At 40.0% G+C, this 23,185-nt stretch overlaps 1 protein-coding gene across 21 annotated transcripts in view; it reads left to right on the forward strand.

Annotated features, from left to right (window-relative positions):
* The window catches only part of camk2d2 (calcium/calmodulin-dependent protein kinase (CaM kinase) II delta 2), a 51,902-nt gene that overhangs the window by 17,648 nt on the left and 11,069 nt on the right, over nt 1–23,185 (forward strand). For 6 of the 21 annotated variants that reach the window (XM_033625358.2, XM_033625364.2, XM_033625366.2 and 3 more), the window contains exons 3-14: nt 6,482–6,541; nt 8,593–8,647; nt 12,427–12,492; nt 13,094–13,166; nt 15,500–15,602; nt 15,778–15,861; nt 16,126–16,220; nt 17,534–17,656; nt 17,915–17,998; nt 18,272–18,314; nt 20,366–20,406; nt 22,953–23,012. In XM_033625358.2, the coding sequence (XP_033481249.1) occupies nt 6,482–6,541; nt 8,593–8,647; nt 12,427–12,492; nt 13,094–13,166; nt 15,500–15,602; nt 15,778–15,861; nt 16,126–16,220; nt 17,534–17,656; nt 17,915–17,998; nt 18,272–18,314; nt 20,366–20,406; nt 22,953–23,012 (887 nt within the window). The remainder of the gene's footprint in view (nt 1–6,481; nt 6,542–8,592; nt 8,648–12,426; nt 12,493–13,093; nt 13,167–15,499; nt 15,603–15,777; nt 15,862–16,125; nt 16,221–17,533; nt 17,657–17,914; nt 17,999–18,271; nt 18,315–20,365; nt 20,407–22,952; nt 23,013–23,185) is intronic. The other 15 variants (XM_033625368.2, XM_033625372.2, XM_033625360.2 and 12 more) reach the window with 3 other exon arrangements.

Consider the following 23,185-nt stretch of genomic DNA (forward strand, 5'->3'; position numbering starts at 1 on the left):
TGCAGAGCTATCAGTAGCTTCCTGTCTTCCACAGTAACGGTATGATCTTGCAGAGCTCTACAATGAAAAGTTACTAATGTCATGCATAAACAACTGTCTAAACAGAAGCATTCAATCTTCTTTTAGACTTCTACACTGCAGAAGCATCTCTGCACTTAACTGATGCAATTCAGGATCTGTAAAGTTCCCTATTCAAGCTAATGCATGCCCACGATGTTGCCTATGCTCTGTGTGTTATGGGTTAAATGGTATGATGTTCCAGAGATGTGTTCAAACTACATGTCTTTTATAAAGTGCTCCTGAATTAGTAACTTGTGCTTTCCCGTCTATAGTTTGATAGTTGTGTGTGAACTCCCGATGTCGGCCATTTGCATGCAAGGCTGGTTTCACTGCAGAGGAGAGAAGAGGCCTGACGCTCTGATTGGTGCAGGAGTTGCTAGACAACAGATGTCCAGCCGGCTGGGAGGTGGACTACCTGTGGAGGAGGGAGAGAGCAGAGAGAGAGTGAAAGAAAAGTGGAGGTGGAAAATGATGGAGAGAGGCAGCGAGGGTGTTATATGACATTTAGAGTGTACAGTGAGTTACAGCACAGAGAAAAATACAACTTACCTAACATGACCACCTTCGTTTGTACCTTTAAGGCTGTGTTTGCAGTGGTATTTTAACTGCTTCAAAGAGAAACTATTTTGTCATGAAGTATTAGAGGGGACCTGTTATGCTTTTCTGTATTTTGGGTCTTACATTTAGTGTTACAATGGAGGATGTTCATATAAAATGTGGCCAAAGTTTCCAATAACGAGGTTAATTTATAGAGGTGATTCCTGTGAACAAAAACTTCAGGTTTCCTTCTGTTTTGAACACTCTGTTTCCATCAGTTTATTTTTTTTCTCTGGCTGCAGTATGACATCATAGTGTGCTGGTTTTCTTTATATGGTCATCTGCTCCAGGCACACTATTGCAAGTGTTTACATTAAGTAGCCTATACTGCTAACGTCATGCTAACATCAGGGAAACGTATACTGGAACTTCGGATCAGATTCTGGTTGTGTTTACCAGCTTTTATTGGTGATTTTTCACAATAAAAACTGATGCTATTCCCTGTTATAGTCCATTAAAATACATGTAGCAACATGTTAACGTCAGGGAAATGTAATCTTGGCTGCTGATGTTTTCAATTTCTTCCCAATTCCTAAACATATTCCTGCTGAAACTTGTCTGGTTGTATTTAGAAGGTTTTACCTGTTGTTTTTCACAATAAAAAGTGCCACTATTCTCTGTTTCATATACACCCCAGCTGCTACAACACCACTAATGTGCACGTAGCTACATGCTAACGTCAGGGAAACTTGTAATCTTGGTTGCTGATGTTGTCAATTGCTCCCTGATTTCGGATCATATGCCTGCTGGAACATTCCTAGTGGTGTTTAGAAGCTTTTATTGGTGATTTTTCATGATAGTGTTGCTATTCTCGGTTACAATCATTCTCTGATTGCAGTGACAGTGCAGAGACGCAGAGATACGGAGGGCCTGCAGATGTTGACCAATCAGAGCAGACTGGGCTATTTCAGGAGGGGAACTTGATGAAACAGGCGCGCTAAACAGAGCGTTCTCAGACAGAGAGTGAACACTGGTGTTCCAGCACAGACAGTCTGAAGTATGAACTTTTTCAAAAATGATTTGGTCTTCCTTCTGTAGGCCTAAAACAGCACAAATGTATTTCCTAAGAGGATACTAAAATTTTATTTAACTGTACTGTATTTAACTGTTTATTTAAAATGTGCAAATTAACAGAAATTTGTCAGTGACTAATGTGTGACATTAAAGGGTTCTAGCAAAAGGAAATTGATGTTGATGATCAAAATGTGTTATAAATGGACTACTTGCCAGGTAATTCTCTAAATTGCATCTCTCAAGAATTTTTTGTTTTTATGGTCAATTTCTGTATGTGGAAGCTCTGAGTTGGCTGCGAAACATTGCGTTCTTAAAACTACATCCAAACACAAATGCACCCCTCTGGAAGACTTAAACGTTGTCCACACCTTTAAATACATCACTGAAGGACAAATAAAATAAAAAAAAAAATTTATTTATTCATTTTTTGGTGCGTGGTGATGTATTTGTGTGGGCTGCCAGATATATTTTACAGTGCGTAGGAGGCGGGCTGCAGGCTAAAAATGTGAACCAGTTTAACTTCAGCAGAGTTCTGTATGCTTTCTAGTTATATGTATATATATATAAAAGCCAGTGACGACGTTTTAAATGAACACAGGGCATCTGATTGTTTAGATAAAAACACTGGTTTCTTTCGAAAAAAAAAAAATGCATATATTATGTACACTACTATCTATGACAAACATTGTGGATAAATGATAGTATACATAAGGGAAAAGAGAACAAAGCATGTACTTCAACAATGCTGCTCAATTTCAAGCTGTCAGACCTAAAAAATGGATTGACATATAACCAAAAACAAAAATGTTAAAATTACATTTAAAAACTGCTAAAAATAAACAGGGTTAATAGAATTAATCTTTTAACTCAGCAAAGGACAGTCAGTTTGTGTGTTAGACTGCGTGAGAGCCAAAGAGATTATGTGTCATTCAAGACTGAGGCAGAGATGGAGAGATTAGTGACCTTGCTCAAAGGGTCCTGCTAATCATGAAATAATGGCTGAGCTGCCCTTGTTTCTGGCTCTGCCTGTCAGGATGCCGGTCTTCCTCTCCGCTGTTGTGTGTGTCTTTAAAGCTGGCAGTATACTCTAAACAAAATCGAAATTGGCGAGTTCTCACAGGCAATATGATGGCGTGTGACCACATGAAATAGCAGCACTGGGGTCTGTTTTTTTCAGCGTGTGCAGGCCCCTGGTCACAAGTTTTCTCACAGTCTTTTTTACCACCTGTGAAGGTGGTTTACACCATGTGATTAATTTGGCTCCACCTTTTGCCTACCTCCCCTAACTTAAAGGGTCACTTACAGTATATTTCAACCTGGATCCATTTTCCAATGTCTTTGTGTCTAAATGACCAATGGGAACAGCATTTTTCTAAAACTGGTCCAGTATTGAGCAGGAGCACTGCAGCGAGCAGCGGCGAAACAGGCTCAATCTACGTGGGCATTTGAGCACTGCGAATTTACGCCCATTTAAAGTGCTTGTTTTTACCACTGACAGGCTCAGATTGTTATTTTAAGTGTCTAAGAACTTATTGACAGGATCCCTACAGAGATCGCCCTTTCGTTAAAGAGTAAGATCCTTTTTGTTTAACCAGAAACAACCCTGAAATCGATGTCACCAAAGACACCAGACTCCATTTAAATAAACAGAAATTTAACATGTATAGAGCTGACATATTTTCATGTACAGCTGGGTGAATCAAGAGGTTTTTCTTCAACCAAACCAGAGTAGGTAATTGCTGGAATTGTGTAAAGCTGAACCAAGACAGCTTTTGTGAGCTTTAGTTTGCTTCTGTCGACTTTGAATGAAGTGTGTTTTACAATGACAAAATGAATGTTTCTTTAAATGGAGTCTGGTGGGTTTGATGCTAGTGATTACGGGGCTCGTTCTGGTTAAACAAAAAGGATCTTACTTCTTAACGAAAAGGTCTGTCTCTGTAGGGATCCTTTCCATAATGTTGACAAACACTTAAAATGATAATCTGATGATAACCTGTCAGTGGCAAAAATATGCACTTTTGGATTACTGGATGTAATTGCTCAGTGGCCCACGGGGATTACATTGCACCCTGTTTTGCCGCTGCTGGCTGCAGTGGTCTCGCTTAATACTTCTGAAATTACTTGTTGCTGTTGATTGGTTACTTAGACACAAAAACATGGGAAGATAGGGTCCAGGTTTGAAAAATACCAAAGTTACCCTTTAAGTAGATGGCTTCTCATTTGTAGCAATGCGTCATAACACAGCTGAGCCTGATCACTGCTGAGTTTTATGTGCAGATGCCAAAACACCTATAAAGAAAAACAAAATGATTTACTTACATTTTAAGGGAAGAAATCAGGTTTTATTTATTTTCAATTTGATGTGTGTCCCTTTATATCAGGATGGAGGGATGGAGAATTGTTTGATTTTTAAGTTATCAATTCAGTGTGAACATTTTTTGGTAGCTAACTGTACTAGGGCAGGTTTAAAATCAAGCTCTTCCTCCTGTATTTTTAACTTTAACTGTTGTGCAGCCACAGCTCACCACATATTTGTTTTGCATTTCACTGTTGGGATTTTATTCTGGCTTCATCTCTTTCACTGCGACTGATAAACTCCACCCTCTGGTGTGAAAGAACAGTCTTTCAGTCACAGTGAACATACTGTACTCTAGTGGCATTTTTTTTTACTGAACATTTGAAAGCATGCCAAGTTCCACTTTGTTTAAAGTATACTGCGGCCCTAAGTTTGTCTGTGCATCTGCATGTCGCTTCCTATATATGCACTACATCGACACAAACAAAGAGATGCTTGTATCTATAACGGGAACAAGCTGCCTGGTGTTCCTTTGTTGGCCTTGCCTCTGAGCTGCACTGAGTCCACAGTTTCCATAGCATCAAGAAGAGCAGAGGAAGGAGACACGGATGAGAGTGAAAAATAGGCGTCCTATTTTATTTGGAGAAAAAAAAGTTTAACCCGCTGCTCCTCTCCCTCTCCCTCAGTTTCTCTCTCTCTCTCTTGCTCTTGCTCTGTGTCCCGAGGCAAAGCTGAAATGGGTCGCCTCAACGCCGTGCTGCAACACTCATTATAACGACTGCTGCTCTTACTCAGTTGTTTCAAATCAGAGTTACTGGACTTTGGTGTCTTTTGACAGGGAAATTTGAGAGTCACTTCTTGTTTCACAAAGTCAGATAAGATCAGTGTGGTCTCACAGAGGAGAGATATAAGATTCTCTCTTAGGGCTTCCATGTGACCAGCCTGTCTGTGGTCACATGGAAGGAGTACAGTAGCCCTGATACCTGTCATCCTTTCTGTATCTCGATGTTGACGATTGAAATGTTGTTCAGCTTGCGGAATTTGATGGTTTTCCTGTTGGCAGGCATGCAAGCAGTATAGCATAAAAACAGTATTTAAGTCAAATGTCAACTGCTGAAATAGGTCCACGATGCTCACTACCAATCCCTTATGGTGTGTTCAGGTTGATAAAGACATACAAAGATATTTATTTCCTTCAGAAGTTGGTAGAGTCCAAAAATGGAGCTAAAAGAGTGTGAATATTGAATTTAGAGCCATGACACACCAGGCTGGCTGTCGGACAGTGTTGGGCCTGAGTGTCTGCCGCCCTAGTTTTTGAAGTGTGTCCCACACCGTTGACACTAGTCAGCCATTGTCAGTGGCTTTTTGGCATATTCAGTAATCTTCTACCACTGCTGTCTGATATTTCCTCTCACGCAGGTGCAGACTGTATGTGTTAGCTGGCTGTTGGCTGTAGTCTTTACGATATGTTTAAGTGCAACTTTTTGACGGAGACACAGGCACTTGAGGTGACACAGCAGTCTGCCTTTATGTCAGGTGTCTTTATAGCTTTTTGTGTGCTGCCCCAAATTATCCAGAAAATCAATAACTTGGTTGTGTGGTCTGTTTTTGGCTAATCCACTGAATTAAACACCTGACCAATCAAGGCACTTCATCATGTGATGGACACAAAAATGCAGTTATGATGATTATTTTTAAAAACTCATTTATTTGCAACGTAAACGTAACTATTTGCAAATTATATAAAGACATGTCTGATGATTGAAAAAACTCTATTGTGTCACGTAGGGCTTGCCGCTAATTCAGTATTATTATTTTTATATTTTACTGGGGATTCCAAGCAAAATGTAATTAATAACTAAAAAGAAATTTGTTTAAAACATTTGAAAAGTTTTGTGTAGTACTTCATTGTACTGCTTACACAATCCCAGTCTGCATTAAATGAAGAAGATATGTTAGGAGCAAGAAAAACTACTGATCTTTACATTTAAATTTGGGTTTGACCTTAAGTGACATAAAATTAAATTTCATTTGTATCCATGCAGGTTTGTTTTGTCCTCAGGGCAGGCACAGGAGCTCATATTGAGCCTGACACCGGAGGTCAATGTAAATCCACTGTGACTGCTCACTCTGTTTGTTGTCCACTGTTGCCTCCCTGTTTGTGGCACATAACCAAGCACATATCAGGTCACATTATTTTTGTCAAGCATTTCAGTTGTGATAAGGAAAAGAGCAGAGCTGACACAAAGCCAGCACACACACACACACACACACACACACACACACACACATATATATGCATACAAAAGTGTGGATGTCAAGTACACAAACGCATACTGACGCTGACAACGATGCCCAAACACTGTGCTGTGTCCTCCACTGACTCAAACTAACTTGCAGCCAACTTCATGTTGGGCAATTCAGAAAGCCAATCATAGCAGGGAATAATGAAGAGCATTAAAAATAACCCATCTCTGTTTCTCTCTGTGTTTGTGTCTCCTGTTTTTCTTTTAGATCATCAAAAGCTGGAGAGGGAGGCGAGGATTTGTCGTTTACTGAAGCACCCCAACATCGGTGAGCTGCGAGTCCTCGATCATAAAATACGCACACACAAGTACACACACTGATACAAACGAAAAACATGCATATTTTGTTCAGGTCTCTGGTGGATCCTGCTATGGCTATTCATCTTCTAGACACAGTTATGAGGGAGACAAGTGTGTGTGTGTGTGTGTGTGTGTGTGTGTGTGTGTACAGGTATCTAATGATGATGTATCTGTGTGCTCTCCCAGCTGAATCATCAAAAAGACACAGCGGCCCTATGCCCTCTCTCTAAACCACTGACCCTTTACACTCTTTCCTCCTCATTATACCTCTGATAGCACCTGTCTCTCCTCCTTTGGTCTTTTCACCCTCATCCGCTCAGTCATGCTCTTTCTTTTCTCCGCTGTCATTTTTTTCAGACTTCTTAAATCAGTTCTGCATCACAGCTGCCATTCCAAGATAACTACGGCACCTATAATGTTAAGGGAACCACTGTGATTGCACATTTTGACCACCTGTTTTTTTTAAATCTTAGAAAATATGTTTGGCAGAAAAAATACCATGTATTTTGAAGGTGCAACAAAGCAATTATGCAGGACAGTTCTTCAGTATCAGAAGCAAATGCTTAGTGTGCTTTGAGGGCATTATTGAACTACTAATATCAATACTAATTCTTGTGAATGTTGATACCTCAGATTAAAACGGCACAGCTGCAAGGATCCAATTTTTATTTTCTCTTGTTAAATATTTAAACAATAAATGGATTTAAAGAAAAACATCAACTCACAAGCTTTAAATTCGAGTGTTTAATGATCAGCATTTACACATGTTTGATGTCTACTAGGGCTGGGTGATATGGAGAAAATCAAATATCACAATATTTTTCATCCGATACCTTGATATTGATATTATGACAATATTGTAGGGTTGGGTATGGGTGCTTTCACATAATATTTACACAATAAGATTTTTGGTAAATAAGCATCAGTAATGTGGATATAATGAGTGAGCAGGTAAAGGCAAATAATAGAACAGAAAAATCAGAAAATTACATGACTTTACTGTAATGCAGTCTGAATAACCAGCAAAAGACAACACTTACAATAACATGATATCTGAAATCCAATATGATATCTAGTTTTATCATGGTAAAGTCATAATGCTGATGTGTTGCTGAGCCCTGATATTTACCCTTTCATAAGATTTGATTGAATATTCATTTCTTAAAGCAGAGCCCCCAGATGTTCAAATGTCGTAACAATGATGTCCTAATCATTAGCCATTTTCCTGACCTACCTAATACAAGGCTAACTCTGCCCTACACAGGCTAACTACAGTAGCTACAGTTTTGGTCAAAACTGAGTTGTGACTGAAAGTAAACCTTTGGATGTTTGTTCTATCTTGTGACAACATTTTCTGGTTCAGTCTTATTCTGCTTGACTGGACAGTCAACAACTTTGAAGCCATTTTTCTCAGTTTGTGTTAGCATAGTTGCTGCTGTTAGCCTTTGTAAGGCAGAACTGTGTGAGTACAGTTTTGTTACTGGGGTTATCAAGGTGTTTTATTTAGTTAATACTTGAGGCAACAGCCAGTTTTAATTAATCAAAGTTATATAGCTTATAGCTGAGGCTTTATTTTTGTAAATAGCTATGTACAGTTTGACTGTCAGACTCATTTGAGTCTTAGTTATTCTCAAAGGTTTCACCTACAGTCATCACAGTGATTGTGCGGATGGCATCTGTGCTGAGAAACTGTTTCAGAATGTATCCACTCTTAATATCAGCATGAATCATCACATTAAGTGGAGGTAGAATATATTGCGCATTGCATCCTCTTGTTGCTACTTGATTTACACTTAGTGCTTCACACTGCTCCTCTGCATATTACCACTGTATTTCTGATGCACCTGACAACTAACAACCTAACTGGAGGAACACAAGCACAAAGGAAAGTGTAAATAATGAGCATTGGCAATATTTGTATTGAGGTATTGACTGCTCTATGTTTGGCTCTCTCCTCTGTCTCTTTTCCTCTTCTGTCCTGTGTTTGTGTCTTGCATTTCTCTTAAATCTCCTCGACAGTACGACTCCATGACAGCATATCAGAAGAGGGTTTCCACTATCTGGTGTTTGATCTGTGAGTAACAGACTCTCACACACACACATTCCCTGTCGATTGTAACCACCCTACGAATATAACATGTTTTGTCTCATTTTACTCTCGCTTCTAACTCATGCATTTGTATAAGGTTAGCACTGTATAGAAATATTCTTATAGAGAATGTGAAGGTATATTACACCATGTGGGACTGAGGCGTCACCTTGTGAGGTACCAAAGTGTATGCAGTCAGGCCAAAACCACGCAATGTCTGGGTAAGTGGAGGTAGTTCATCAAGGTCTGTAATCCAGCCAATACTGTTATTTGACAGCCATAAAAGGTACAGATAACAGAGTGTGATCAAGGTGTGACATCTTCACTCTGTTTATTCTTGAAGCTGGATTGGATTGGACCAGCTTTTTGTAAATCCTTTTCTAAGTGTGTGTAAAGTCCTTCCAAAGGCCTAGGTAATTCAAACTGGTGATTTTCTAAACCAGGGTAGTAAATATAATGGACTTGCATTCATAAAGTGCCTTTCTAGTCTTCCGACCACTCAAAGCACTTCACACTACATGCCACAGTCAAACACATTTTCACACACTGGTGGCCAGGGCTACCATGAAAGGTGCCACCAGGAATTGGGGTTCAGTGTATTGCCCAAGGATACTTAAACATGCGGGGTGGAGGAGCCGAAGGTCATACCGACAATCTTTTCTAGTAAAGAATGTAAGTAATGATAAATCTGTTGCTAGTCACTCCGACAGAAGCGACAAACTATGGGTGCGTTTGGAAACACTCGCTCTAAGTGCCGGATGGTACTCTGGCACAAACTGGACCGTTTATAATTTGGAACACTGTTGGAATGTTCTGTTCGGTTAATCAGAACACCAAACTCTTGGAGCAGCAGAGCGTTCTCTGGGCACTCTGTCTGGGGAGACAGAGCAGCAGAGCGCCAAGCTGAGTGAACGTGTGATTAACTCAGTGGTTCATTAATTCATGTGGAAATAGAACGCTCCGTCTCTTCGAACAACAATTCTCTCATATGAAGAGCATCAGATTGGATTTACGAACGCACCCTACATAAACAGGAAGTCACTGTAGCAATACAAGCTGTAACATAAAATGTAACTAACAGTTTTAGGGGGGCAAGTTATGTGTTAAATGGAATTGTTTTATTTCTATTTGCATGCATGAAACATATGCAGTTTGGAGTGAGTGGAGGTTTACTTCATCATTAAACAGCATTTTGATTAAGTGTTGGGCAGGGCTCCAACCAACAATCATTTTCATTGTTGATTAATCTGTCAGTTGTTTTCATGATTGACTGATTAGTTGTTTGGCCTGTAAAATGTCAGAAAATGGTGAAAAATGTCAAACAGTGTTTGCAGAAGCCCAAGATGATGTCCTCAAATGAAATCCCCAAAGATATTCAGTTTACTGTCATAGTGGAGTAAAGAAACTGGAAAATATTCACATTTAAGAAGTTGGAATCAGAGACTTTCACTTTTTTTCCTTAAAAAACAAAACAAAACTCAATAATTGATTAATTGTTACTGCTCTAGTGTTGGGCCAGGTGTGAACCCTATTTCACATTAACCTCTTTGTTTTATTACATCCTTTGTTGCTAAGGTAAAAAAATCTAACTTTAGACTCCACCCTCTGTCTTGACAAAAATCACCAAAATGGCCTTTTTCCACCTGAAGAATATCTCCAGACTGCACCTCTCTTTTTCTCACTCTGTCGCAGAGACTCATCCTAACTAAATTACTAACTTAAATTATGCCCTTCCCCTTGGTGTATCCTCTTGGGGGTTAAAAAACACTACAGTACATCCAGAATTCAGCTGCAGGTGTTCTTTGCCACATGTGGTCCTGAGAGCACATCATCCTCACCCTTCAACAGCACTGGCTTCCAGTTAAATACCACATTTGTTTTAAAGTACTTCTCCTTGTTTATGAATCTCTCTATGGCTTGGCGCCTTCCTGCCTTTCCAGTCTTCTCCATTCCTACACACCGACTTGCTCATAAGGTTCCTGTGACGCCCAGCTTAACATCACCCACCCCTCAGACCCCAGTCTATGGGTGTCAGGGCCTTCACTTCGGTTGGCCCTAACCTCTGGAATGCTCTCCCTCAGGGTCTAAGCTTTTTAGATGATCTTTTCTCTGTGCTTCATAATGTGTTCATTATGAATGTATTCCCTTATCTGTATATTTAATTATTGTCTTTTGCTCTTTGTTATTTCTGTCTACTGTTATCTTTAGTATGTATTGACTGTGTTATCTCGTTTTGTAAAGTGTCCTTGGGTGACTTGAAAGGTGCTTATGAATAAAATAGATTATTGTTATTATTGTCAGTTACACCTGGCAATTAAAAACTAATGTCTGCATATGAACTAGTTTGTGTGGTGTTACCCCTTCTAATTTAGTCATGCATTCATCTCCGCTGTAACTAGGCTACATTTGAACTTATGAAGAGCTGGTGCGTCAGGCTCCTGACCTATATCCTCTTTTCCTACATGTGTGTGATAGATGGACTTGAGGGTGTGTTTGCAGTAAGCCCTTTGGGTTATGGCTGCAACCAATGATTATTTCCATTAATTGATTAATCGTTTTGTCAATAAATTGTGAGAATGCCCTGCTGTGTAATCTCCTAGGGCCGAGAGGCATCTTAAGCTTGTATGTTTTATCTGACATAGAGTCCAAAAATCCAAAGCCAAAGAAAGATGATTTTATTATTGTATGACAAAGAAAAGCATCAAATTCTCATATTTAAAGGAGCAGTGTGTAAAATTTAGGGGGATTTAGTGGCATCTAGCAGTAAGGATTGCAAATTGCAAGCAGCTGAAAGTAAGAATTCCTTCAGCGTTCTTTGGTCTCTTCCTCGTCTAGTGATTAAAACCGACAAAAACACTGAATAAAGCAGTTTCACGTAACAAATCAGTGTTTTTACGACGCTGTTAGACGAGCCGCTAGCCTAGCACCAGCCAACGTGTGCTCACCTTTTTTCTCTGATAACTTAAGATCCAGACGTTCAGGAGGTTTTTCCTGGAAGCTGAATTAAACTGCAGAGGTCTCTTCCTCTCCAAAACAAACGGACAAACAAACTGATAAAAACAATAAAGCAGTTTCACGTAAAAAAAAAAAAAATCAGTGTTTTTCCGACACTGTCATCATGGAGGGGCTTTGAACTATGAAGGTTGACACGAAAAAGCAAAAACACAAATGGCCCTATCTTGAGCCAGTGTTTGGTTTATCCATTTTGGGTGATCTCTGTAGATGAGGACCCGCTCTCTATGTAGATATAAACGGCTCATTCTAAGATACCAACACCACAACGATTCTTACTTTTAGGTGATTAGACATTAAAGAAAATATACTTATTATAGTATATCCCACTTCTTCCAATACATCCCCATAAATCCTGCACACTGGACCTGTAAAAAGAAATGACTAAAACGATTAATTGATGATCAGCATAGTTGCCAATTAATTTTCAGTCGTTTGACTAATCAATTGATTGAATCATCGTTGCAGCTCTACTTTAAATAGATCTGTGCCCTTAAAAACTTTCTTAAATTTTGCACACACACATACACATGCAAGCTTACTTGCAGACTTGTTAACATTGTTCATCAAAGTACATGGCTTTAGCTAATTGTTAATGGATGTGATAATACAGTGTATGTAAGAATGTCTCTAAAATGCACAAAGTGTGTGTGTGTGTATGATTGAGTGCAGTTTAAAAAAAATGAACGATGGTTTCAGACTTCGATACAGAGAGACAGAAACACTATAATGTTTTCTCTGTCTCTCCACAGGGTGACAGGAGGAGAGCTGTTTGAGGACATCGTAGCCAGGGAGTACTACAGTGAGGCCGATGCCAGGTAACACACACCCACACACAAAAACACACACACAAACACACACTGCTGAGCACAGCAGCCATTATGCATCTCTGTCTGTTACTGGTGTGTATGTTTGTGTGTTTCACATATGGTCTTCTCAGAGGTGTGATACAGCTGCCTTGTCTCTGAGGCATCTCACAGAGTTATTTATAAAGGTGATTAACGACATATAGCCTGCGGTATTAATCATACACAGCCTACCTTACACTGCCAGCTTTGCATTGAAATTCTTCCTCCCCAGAGAGAGAGAGAGAGAAAGGGACAGTGTGCGTATCTGTGTTTTCTTGTCATATACACTGTATAGCTTTGGTCCATCTATATAGTGCAATACATTAAATCTTGTGAAAAACGACGTACCTTCATGTGACTTAATGTCACCCATCAAGAAAAACAGCATCGCATATAACAAGCGCAATGAAAGGGACACATGATACATTGTTGTAGGACTGTTTCCTCTTCTCTTCCCCTTAATGAAATTCCCTCATCTTCTTTTCTCTGTCTTTCACCCTTTCCTTTTCTATCTCTCCTTCCATTTGTTCCATCACAATCCTGTGCTTGTTCATTACTCTGCCGCCCTCAGCCACTGCATACAGCAGATCCTCGAGAGTGTCCATCACTGCCATGTTAATGGGATCGTCCACAGGGATCTAAAGGTTTGTATGAGCGACGCAGCCACGGCTGCAGCCATGTTTAGTACTGACTCTGTAGAACAGGTGGCAACATTCAGAAATACCCAGTGACCCCCCCCCCCCACAGTTCATACCCTTTGGAAATCAATAATCGTTTCTCATGTGAGAGGAAAAATACCTGCATAATGATCTTTTTATTAGTCACATTATTCCATTCTTCAATGTGGAAGCCTTAAAAGCTTCAGATAATTAACAAAGGTAATTTGACCTTCACTTCTGCTCTGAAGTTGGCTGCAGTTCTGGTGTGCAGAATAAGGTTTAAATCTAACTGCAGAAACTTAAGACTTAGCTCCAGTATGGTTACATTAAACTTTGATATTTTTTAACCTGGACCCTATTTTCCCATGTTTTTGTGTATTAGTGACTAATGAAGACAACAATTTACTGGTCCACTATTGAGAGAGAGATTGCGCAACATTATGGAAAGGATCCCTACAGAGAAATAAAAATGTTTTTCCCTGCCTTTTGCTTCATCCGTTCTGTTTGTTCCTGTTTGTAACCAAGTCTCGCTCAAAGAGAAGCCTCATTCTGAAATCTCAAGGACTTTTCCACAGTGTCAAAATCAACTAAACACTCAGCCGTGGCATCAAAAATCTTTAAGATGACACTTAGCTATGCTTTCTCCACTCTAACACAGCAAACTTCCTGGCACTCCTCTCTCCAACTCTCACTAACATTTCCATCATTGTTTTTCCTGCAAATCACCTCTTGCCAGATTTCAGAATGAGACTTCTCCTTGAGTCAGACTAGGCCACAATAACAAACAGATCAGTTAAAGGTTGGGAAATATTTTCATTTCTCTGTAGGATCCTTTCCATTATGTTGTCAGACACTTCTAATAATAATCTGAGCCTGTCAGTGGCAAAAACAAGCACTCTTAGTGGACGTACATTGACAGTGCACAATTGAGCACAGAGATCACATTGCAGCCTGTTTCACCGCTGTGGCTGCAGCAGTCTCTCTCAATACTGGACCATTTTCAAAAATTGCTTCCTCCATTTATCACCTAGACACGAAAACATGGAAAAATAGGGTCTAGGTTAAAAAATACTTAAGTTTTAATACTAATCCTGCCAATGTCAAGAATAAGGATCTTCCTCTAATACTACCCCTGATGGTGCAGGGAGCATGATAGCACCTCTACATCTGTGTGTGTGATTGTTAAGCACTCCGAATGTAGCGCCACGGTGACAGGAATAGGAGCAATCACAAGCCAGAACCTCAGGAATGATCACCATTTGCATAATTATGTAAAAATTATGTTGAGATGTGAACGATTTTCCAAGGTCATGAATATTCTAATGGTAGTCTGTATTCTCATAACCTCCCAAGAGCATTTTTATGTGGAAGGAAAAGGGGAGAGAATGCAAGAGAGCTCTCTTTGTCCAAATGTGAACATGTAACTGTGCCATAAAAAACAATGGGTAAAAAAAACACCTAATAACTGTGGTGGCTTATGGAATTTCCAGTCTGTCGACTTGAATGGGGGAGTTGTCCTTTTCTGAAGTGATTTAAAGTTTTAGATGCTTTGTGATCAGGTGGATTTATTCATCATTATGTAAATGATTATGTAGATGTTGTCCAGTTGTCAGTTGGTGTCCTGTTGAGTCATATGTCTGCCATAAACTGACTGCTTACAGGCTGTCTGTGTTTAGAGTCTCAAAATATTAAGAAATGTATTATTCATTAGAGCACACTGTCTAACTGGCCTTAGGTTAGCAAAGACCTTTCTGCACCTGTGTCCATGTGTGTGTGCGTCTGAGTGTGTGCACACGTGTGCTTGCTGGGGGCTCGCATATATTTATAATTGTGCTAAACTGTGTTAGTGTGCAGCGTGTTTGTCGTTACCCATATGTGGCTGAGTCACTTGTTTTTACACCCACGTCTCCTGTTACACCACACCCTCCCTCCTGTATCCTTCTCCCTGCAGTGTGCACTTTGTTCCCACTCATGGATTTTAACAGTGGATTGGTGCTACTGTGGACAAGCGAGCTACCAATTCACTCTCTCAAAATCCACGAGACTTTGGGGAGCAAGTCCACAGCTCCAGCGTGAAAAAATGTCCTTTGTCATGTAGAGATTTGGTCCCGTGCACATTTCTGTTTCTCTGTCATTTGTGTGGCAGAAAGGGAGTTGCCTCAGACACTGATTTAAGAGCAGTTTAGCATCATTGACCCCTAATAGTTTCGATTAGGATTTGGTTTGGCTAATCTGATTTTAGATCTGTGTCTGTGGGCGGCTTGTTCCCAGAGCGTGTGACCTCTCACCTCTAACCTGTTTGACTCCGCCCCCCCCAGCCTGAGAACCTTCTATTGGCCAGTAAGCTGAAGGGGGCGGCGGTCAAGTTGGCTGACTTTGGGCTGGCTATCGAGGTGCAGGGGGACCAGCAGGCATGGTTTGGTGAGTATTCATCCACCCATTTTTCAACCTGAATTGGTTGGTCAATCAAGCAACAGGCCAATCTGTCGATTAATCAATCACTCATTTAGTTAGCTGACAAACAGCCTAGTCACTTAATTGCCCGCTCCGGCCTACCATTCCACATCTCGTCCCTCCCTCCATATCACTCCTCCAGGTTTTGCCGGCACCCCAGGCTACTTGTCTCCTGAAGTTCTGAGGAAAGACCCATATGGGAAGCCAGTGGACATGTGGGCCTGTGGTAAATAACATTCAAATTCTCACTGCAACTGTTTGAATGAAATTGACGCTGGAGCTAAAGCCTCAGTCTATGGCTTTGTCTGACCTGGTCAGGTGTGTGCTGAAGAGTGTTCTACAGCTTCATGTTGTTTCAAGTGTTTTGTGCAGTGTTAAATGAGTGAAGTGTATTTTCTAAGTAAATAATTTATTTTTTTCAGTATATAGTACTATGGTGTGTTGGTATTTACTGTTAACACACTAAACTTATCGTGTCACTTCCTTCCAGGTGTGATTTTATACATCCTGCTGGTGGGTTACCCTCCCTTCTGGGATGAGGACCAGCACCGCCTTTACCAACAAATCAAGGCTGGGGCCTATGATGTAAGCACTCACACATACATACTCCACAAACCAGCGGAAACGTTTTTGTAATTTATTGTATATATCTACTAGAATATGTTTACATGTTTTATTGCTCAAAAACACTTGATTTTTTTCATACTGTCTTTGCTGCATCACCTGTATTCACCCTCTGTCTGAAATGCTCCATCATAGTGCTTTTCCCTTTAAACCCCCCCTCCCAAAAAACCCCAGCGTTTCTGGATCTTCTCCATCTCAGCGCCTCTGCACCAACAGAGAATAATGGCACTTTCTCACATGAAAAATCCCCAATAAGAGCCTCTAAATACAACAGGACACCATCCAAATTTTGGGAGAAATTAACAAATTTAGCAACCAAGATTACGTGTTCCCCCCTACGTTAGCATGTAACTACCTTCTGCAGTGTACTGGCAGCTGGGGAATGACTGCGTTTAGTTGCACTTTCTCACATGAAAAATGACCAGTTAAGGCTTCTGAACACAACCGGATGTGAGAAATCAACATCATCAGCGACCAAGTTTACATATTTCCTTGGCATTAGCATGTAACTTCATGTAACAGTTTAGGCCACATAATGTTAACACTTGTAGTGTGTCTGGAGCAGATGACCATATAAAGAAATGGCACACTATGATTTCGTACTGCAGCCAGAGTAAAATAAACTTTTGGAAACTGAGTGTTTGGAACGGTCCGTACCTGAGGTTTTTGCTTACAGGGCTTGCCTCTACATATGTTTACCTTGTTATTTAAAACTTTGGCCACGTTTAATATGAATATCCAACACTGTAACACTAAATATAAAACAACAAAAAGCATAATAGGTCCCCTTTAATTCAAAAGCAACCCACATAACCCAATCCCAAAATACACTGAAGGTTAGGGTTTACTGATATAGTTTACAGTTTTTTTGCTACTGAAGATTTGTTGTCATGGTAATATTTACATAAGGCAGCATGATTTTTAAACACCCGCAGAAAGCATCACCTTTATTTGTGATTTTTATCCAAAATATTTCCACACATTCCCTCTCAGATAATTCACTGTTACAACTACTGCTGGGCTTTGCTCACCTGTTCCCTCTATGATAAATTTAGATGGATCATTACAGATTGAATGATTGTTTTTTCATGTTTATTTGAATTTGGATGTCTGCATACATTAACCTCCATAGCATGAAAGAAAAAACAAAATTTTATCTCATATAAATCAGTTAGAAACTATAGTTTTTGTTTTATTTTGAAAGGAACCATATCTTTTTTGTTCACAACCTGGCAGAGGAAATCACATATCACATATGCTTTTGTTTTTTAAAGTTCCCATCCCCGGAGTGGGACACTGTAACTCCAGAGGCCAAAGATCTGATCAACAAGATGCTAACCATCAACCCCAGTAAACGCATCACTGCTGCAGAGGCCCTCAAACATCCCTGGATCTGCGTATGTGGACACACACACACACACACACACACACACACACACACACACACACACAAGAAGATATACAGGTGCAGACAGAAATAAAGACCTGTACACTTATGATACACGATTATAAGTAATGCCCCAGTCAAGCCATCAGATCCAACTTGCAAGAACACACACAGTCTCATTGCCCACACATACACATGCATACACTCTTCCCATCCATTGTTTCTATTCTCTCTTTAATCCTCAAATCCTCTCATCTTCTTCCTGCAGCAACGGTCCACTGTAGCTTCCATGATGCACAGGCAGGAGACTGTGGAGTGCCTGAAGAAATTCAATGCCAGGAGGAAACTCAAGGTGAGATGTCTGGCAATCCTTCATGTTTCTATTTATGTAGAACAATCCATCCAGCCATCTTTCTCTCTCCCCCTTTCTCCGTCCTCCTCACTTGAGACTTTACAGGGTAACATTGAAATGATGACTTGTTCTCTATAACCTTCAAGTTGCCCTTTCACTGTGCTCCTCTTTCTGGCTGTAACCTTATAATCAATCTTCCTGTTTCTGTCTCCTCTTTCCTTCCTTCCTTCCATCATCATTACTTCCTTCTTTCCTTCTTTTCTGTCACTGCAGGGAGCCATATTGACCACTTTGCTGGTCACAAGAAACTTCTCAGGTATGTCTCTTTCGGCCTGGTGTCCAAGAGATGGCTACCCAAACATATCTCATAAGCTAAAAACATTTATTTTAGATTTTTTTAATAAAGTTTGTATGAGGTATTTATCTGTAGTCAGTGTAGTAGTTAGAAAAGATGTTGGTCGCCATGCTCTCAGTTTTGAAACGCAGACAGGAGTAACACCACAGAAACTGTACAACAATGTACTGCTGTGAATGGGGGTTAGTAGCAAAACATATTTTAGCCACTTCAAAAAAGGCCAACCCAAAAAAATCAATATCAGTTTAAGTGGGTGCTATATTGAGAATCTTTTCACCACATTACCTTGTTGTCAGCCAGCCCTTTCCTTTGGCCCTACATGTTCTCAACTGCAACTTCTGTTTTTATACAGATCTCTCTTTCAGCCTGTTTAGTCTCCCTCTGCAAAGAAGGACACTCTGATAAAAGGTGTTACAAGCACAAAGGTTTGTCTCCACAGTGAATGGCAGTTCGTCATTGCTGTCATAATCACAATTTTTTTATTTTCTTGTATTTAATGTCTCCTCCATTAACTGCTGAACGTGTGACCCAAACAGCTGATCTGCAGCAAAATACAGTGCACAGCACAGTTGTGTTTATGCATAGGTATACATAAGTTCTATTGTTGAAGACAAGAAAATAAAAAAATTAGTGATTATGACAGCAATGATGAAAGGCCATTTGCTGTGAAGAGGATACGTTTATGAAAAGACTGCAAAAAGAAAGAAAGAGAGATATGTGTAAGAATATGGAAGTTCCAAAAGGAAAGGGCTACAAGGTAAAGCAGTGAAAATATTCTCAATATAGCGTCCAATTAGACTGATATGGATTTATTAGGTGTTCGTTTTTTAGGAGGCTAAAATACGTTTTGCTACTAATACCCACTAATACCCCATCCACAGCAGTACATTACTTTGCTTCCATGGTGGTACTCCCATCTGCTTCTCCAAACTGGGGCCTTGTCGACCGCCATCTATTGTAGGTAATGCAGTGACTATAGATAAGTACCTCATACAACTCCACTTCAAAAAAATCTGAACTATTCCTATAGAATAGAGGCTTTTACACCTATTTTTGAATGCCTTCGACATTTGTTTTCTATTGAGCAGAGATGATTTTGGCGCAAAGGTGCCACTGGTAAACCGAGCCATCTCTCTTTATCTCTCTCTCACATTATCGCGATTTTGCACTCTATCATACCTTTTTGCATGCATTTCCTTTGACCTATCTCTATTCTCTCAGGCTCTTACCAGCCTGCTTTCTCTCTTCATTCTACAGTAAAATGCATTAGTGCATTTGTGTCTCTTTTTATTCATCATTTTCCTCCTTTTTCAAATTTCTTTCCTTCTTTTGTTTGGATTGTGGTTTCCATTTGAGGTAAGCTTTTTGGAATGACAGGGAAATATGCGGGGTTGGGCCCAACTAAATAACTGTGATGTTTAGGCCTTACTCAGTCCTCTAATAGCCAATCACATATGCATGAAGATGAGGTGTTTGGTATTCAAAAGAGCAAAAGTAAACCTCAAGCTTGCAAAAGTGCCAAAATGAGATCAGAATGAAATTTAGACAAGGATGCAGCATGCATTTTGAAATGCAATTAAGTGTTCGGATTCCTTTTTACCATGAGAAATTCAACGAGAGAAGAGCGGTGGGATTGTATGTGTGGGTGCTAGTGGTTAAGTGCATGTGTATGTGTGCAAATGTCAGTTTAAGAATGCTGTGTGGTTCTGTTGGAGATAGGTAGATTACCCCTTTCATCCCTTTGCTAAATACACACCCAATCAACCACCCACCCTTCAGCCCTTCACATGTGAATTAGTATGTAGTAGGAGGACAGCCTTGCATAAACAAAGATGCCATTTTAAGCATCTATTGCATTGCATTATGGATCTTGCAGTTGGATTTTGCACCTGGAGTTTGAAGATAAGCACAGTTGACTGATATGCTTGCTGCATGTTAGTGTAGCCTCAGGCTCCGGACTCTGTTTGTGAACTCTCATGCTGAAGTGTTTGTCTCTTTCTTTCCTCCTACAGCAGCCAAGAGTTTGCTCAACAAGAAGCCAGATGGCGTTAAGGTGAGTTGCTTTGCACAGTGAAGAAAATGCCTTGTTACTTGCATTAGTTTGCTGGAACGTTCAGTGTCTGAGGAGCCCTCTGGATAGTTACTATGTGCACTTAATTACCGGTACATCATTCAGGGACAGTCAGTCCAAGCAGTGGGCAATGGTTATTATTTCTTAGCTTGATCTCACAGTTCCTTCAATTGGTTAAACCAGGACATATCTACATTCATGTGGTTAGAAAGTTTACAGTTGGAGGAGAGTCTGTTGGCATAGTGTCCGTGTTGGTTGGCCATTGAATAAATGTTTTCTTACCTGTTACTACCTTATTGGACAGGGTGGGTGGTTAAACAGCTGTCTCCTGATCTCCCCCATGTTGTTACTAACAGTCTCCTTTTATTTCTCCTATGTCTAGCATTTTAGAATACAATAAAAATGTGCTACCTATTAAGAAATTTGGTTTGAGAAACATAAGCAGTTTACTTTAATATTTTTCTGAGGGATGCACCGATCTATCAGTCAAATATTGGTATTACTCAAATATTGGTATTACTCATCTTGTTGACTACCATCGGACTATCGGCAAATAAGATGACATTCATCGATGGCAGCGGCCAATGTTTTGCTGTTGTTACACAACAATTGTCCACAGGCTAAAAAGCAGGGCTTGAGACTAACGGCTCCCCGTCATCCCGGGGACAAGAAAACATATTTGGGACGAACAGAGATCTCAGAATCAATTTGTTAGGGGACGCACCAGGCCCCCAGGAAGTGTGCCGGGCTTTGAAGTAGGGGTGTAACGGTATACAAAAATCTCGGTTTGGTACGTACCTCGGTACCCAAGTCACGGTTCGTTTTTTTTCGGTACAGCAATGAAAAAAATAGACAACTATTAAATATCTTTTACTTATTGGTAACCTTATTAAAACATACCACCACAGCAGTTAACTCTTTTTACACAATTTTTGAATGAAACAAATATATATAAAATCCTGCTTTTTCACATTGTTTGAATGAAAATAGAAATATAAAAATGAAAAATAAAATCCTGCTGTTTTTTTTACACATGAATGAAAAATATAAATATAAATTTCTACTTACACAATTTTACTCAAATAAAATAAAAAGTATAGTGCAGCTGGTCAGCTTTAAAGCCTGCTCAGATTCAGTTTTACTAGGAACTTACTTAGCTTTCCCACTTTGTTAAAGTGCAGTAAACAAAACATGCTTATATCTAAAGTGCAGCTTAAACAATTTTACTCAACTCCAATGGCGTTGGTTATTTCTTTAGCGCGATGGTCAGGGAAATGCTCTTTCTTTTTAAACGACGACGATATCGTAGTTTGCACGTAGTCCGTCACTCAATTATGTCCGTCGGGGAACTAGATATTTTAAATGGTTCGGCTCGCAAAAATGGAATTAAAATAAAATAAAATAAAATAAAACAAAATAAAATAATATCCTGCGCCCAATAATTCGGTACAGGGTCGTGCCAAACTGAAAGTCGCGTACCGAACGGTTCTACACAAATACATGTACCGTTACGGCCCTACTTTGAAGCCAATTTTCATAGTAACCAAACAGTAGTACTACAATTTCCAGAGTCCATCACGTGATGCCATTGGGCCCAAAAATACTTTTTTCCCATAGACGTATAGCCTATTTGGAAAGAGACATCTGTAAATCAGTGGATACATTTTTTTGAGTCACAACCTCCCGCGAAATGTCTGGATTTAAGATCAAGATTTGGTCTGATGACATTTGGAAAGTCTAGATGAGCCACACAATTAAATAATGTTATTCTTATTCAAGCTAGTGGAGCGCTAAACCTTAAGTCAGCCGCTCAGCTGTTGGAAGTCAGCCGCTCTGCTGCACTCGGGTGTACTTGGCGGATTTAAGCCTCTAGTGTGGTTCCTCTATGGGCCAGACAGTGTGGAAGATGTGGGTACTTTCATACTACGGAAAGTAAGCATTTTTGGCTTAATGCGGCAACTTTCATAGGAATGAATGGGCCCTGCCTTCAATAAATCTGAATTGACATTGGCAGGAGGAGAGCTAGTTAACGTCAGCTGTTAGCTGTTAGCATCCGATGGCCAAAACTACAGTGAGTTACATTATGATGCGTTCACACTTTATCCAGTAAAAAGGAATACTGGGTGAAGGTTATTATATTATTTAATGTCATCATGATTTGTTCAAATGTTGGCTAATCTTGTATTGGCCTTGTATCTTCAGTATTGGCCAAACTGTTGTTTAAGACATTGTTATTGTTGCAGAATTTCATCGATGCATTCCTAATTTATCCCTACCATCTGCACAGCCTAGTTTCCTCAATACATCTACCTTTGTGCTGAAGGGTACTTTATGAAACATATTTAACGAGATCTTGGTTGGTATCAGTATAACACTCATTGACATCACATCTTTGGGACACATGACTTGGGAGGATCTCTTTGGAATGGACCATAGCCAGAGTGTGTGTGTGTTTCCGCGTGTGTGCACAAAGGTGTGTCTGAAAAGTGTGTATGTGTGTCATTTGCCCTCTACACTGCCCCCTGCAGGTCAACAACAAAGCCAACACAGTGACCAGTCCTAAAGACACTGGCCCTGCCCCTGCGCTGGTATAAATGCACAACCTCACCTACACCCGCACCTCCATCCACAAAACCTCTAACACCTCCCCACCTTACACACCCCACTGTGGAGGAGGTACAGGTTCACCCTTTCACATGGGCTCAGATCATTTCCTGTTTGATCTCAGCCTTGCTTGACTGAAATTCTTAACCAGCTTTAT

Source organism: Epinephelus lanceolatus, chromosome 3 (assembly GCF_041903045.1).
Source record: "Epinephelus lanceolatus isolate andai-2023 chromosome 3, ASM4190304v1, whole genome shotgun sequence".
Classification (NCBI taxonomy): domain Eukaryota; kingdom Metazoa; phylum Chordata; class Actinopteri; order Perciformes; family Serranidae; genus Epinephelus; species Epinephelus lanceolatus.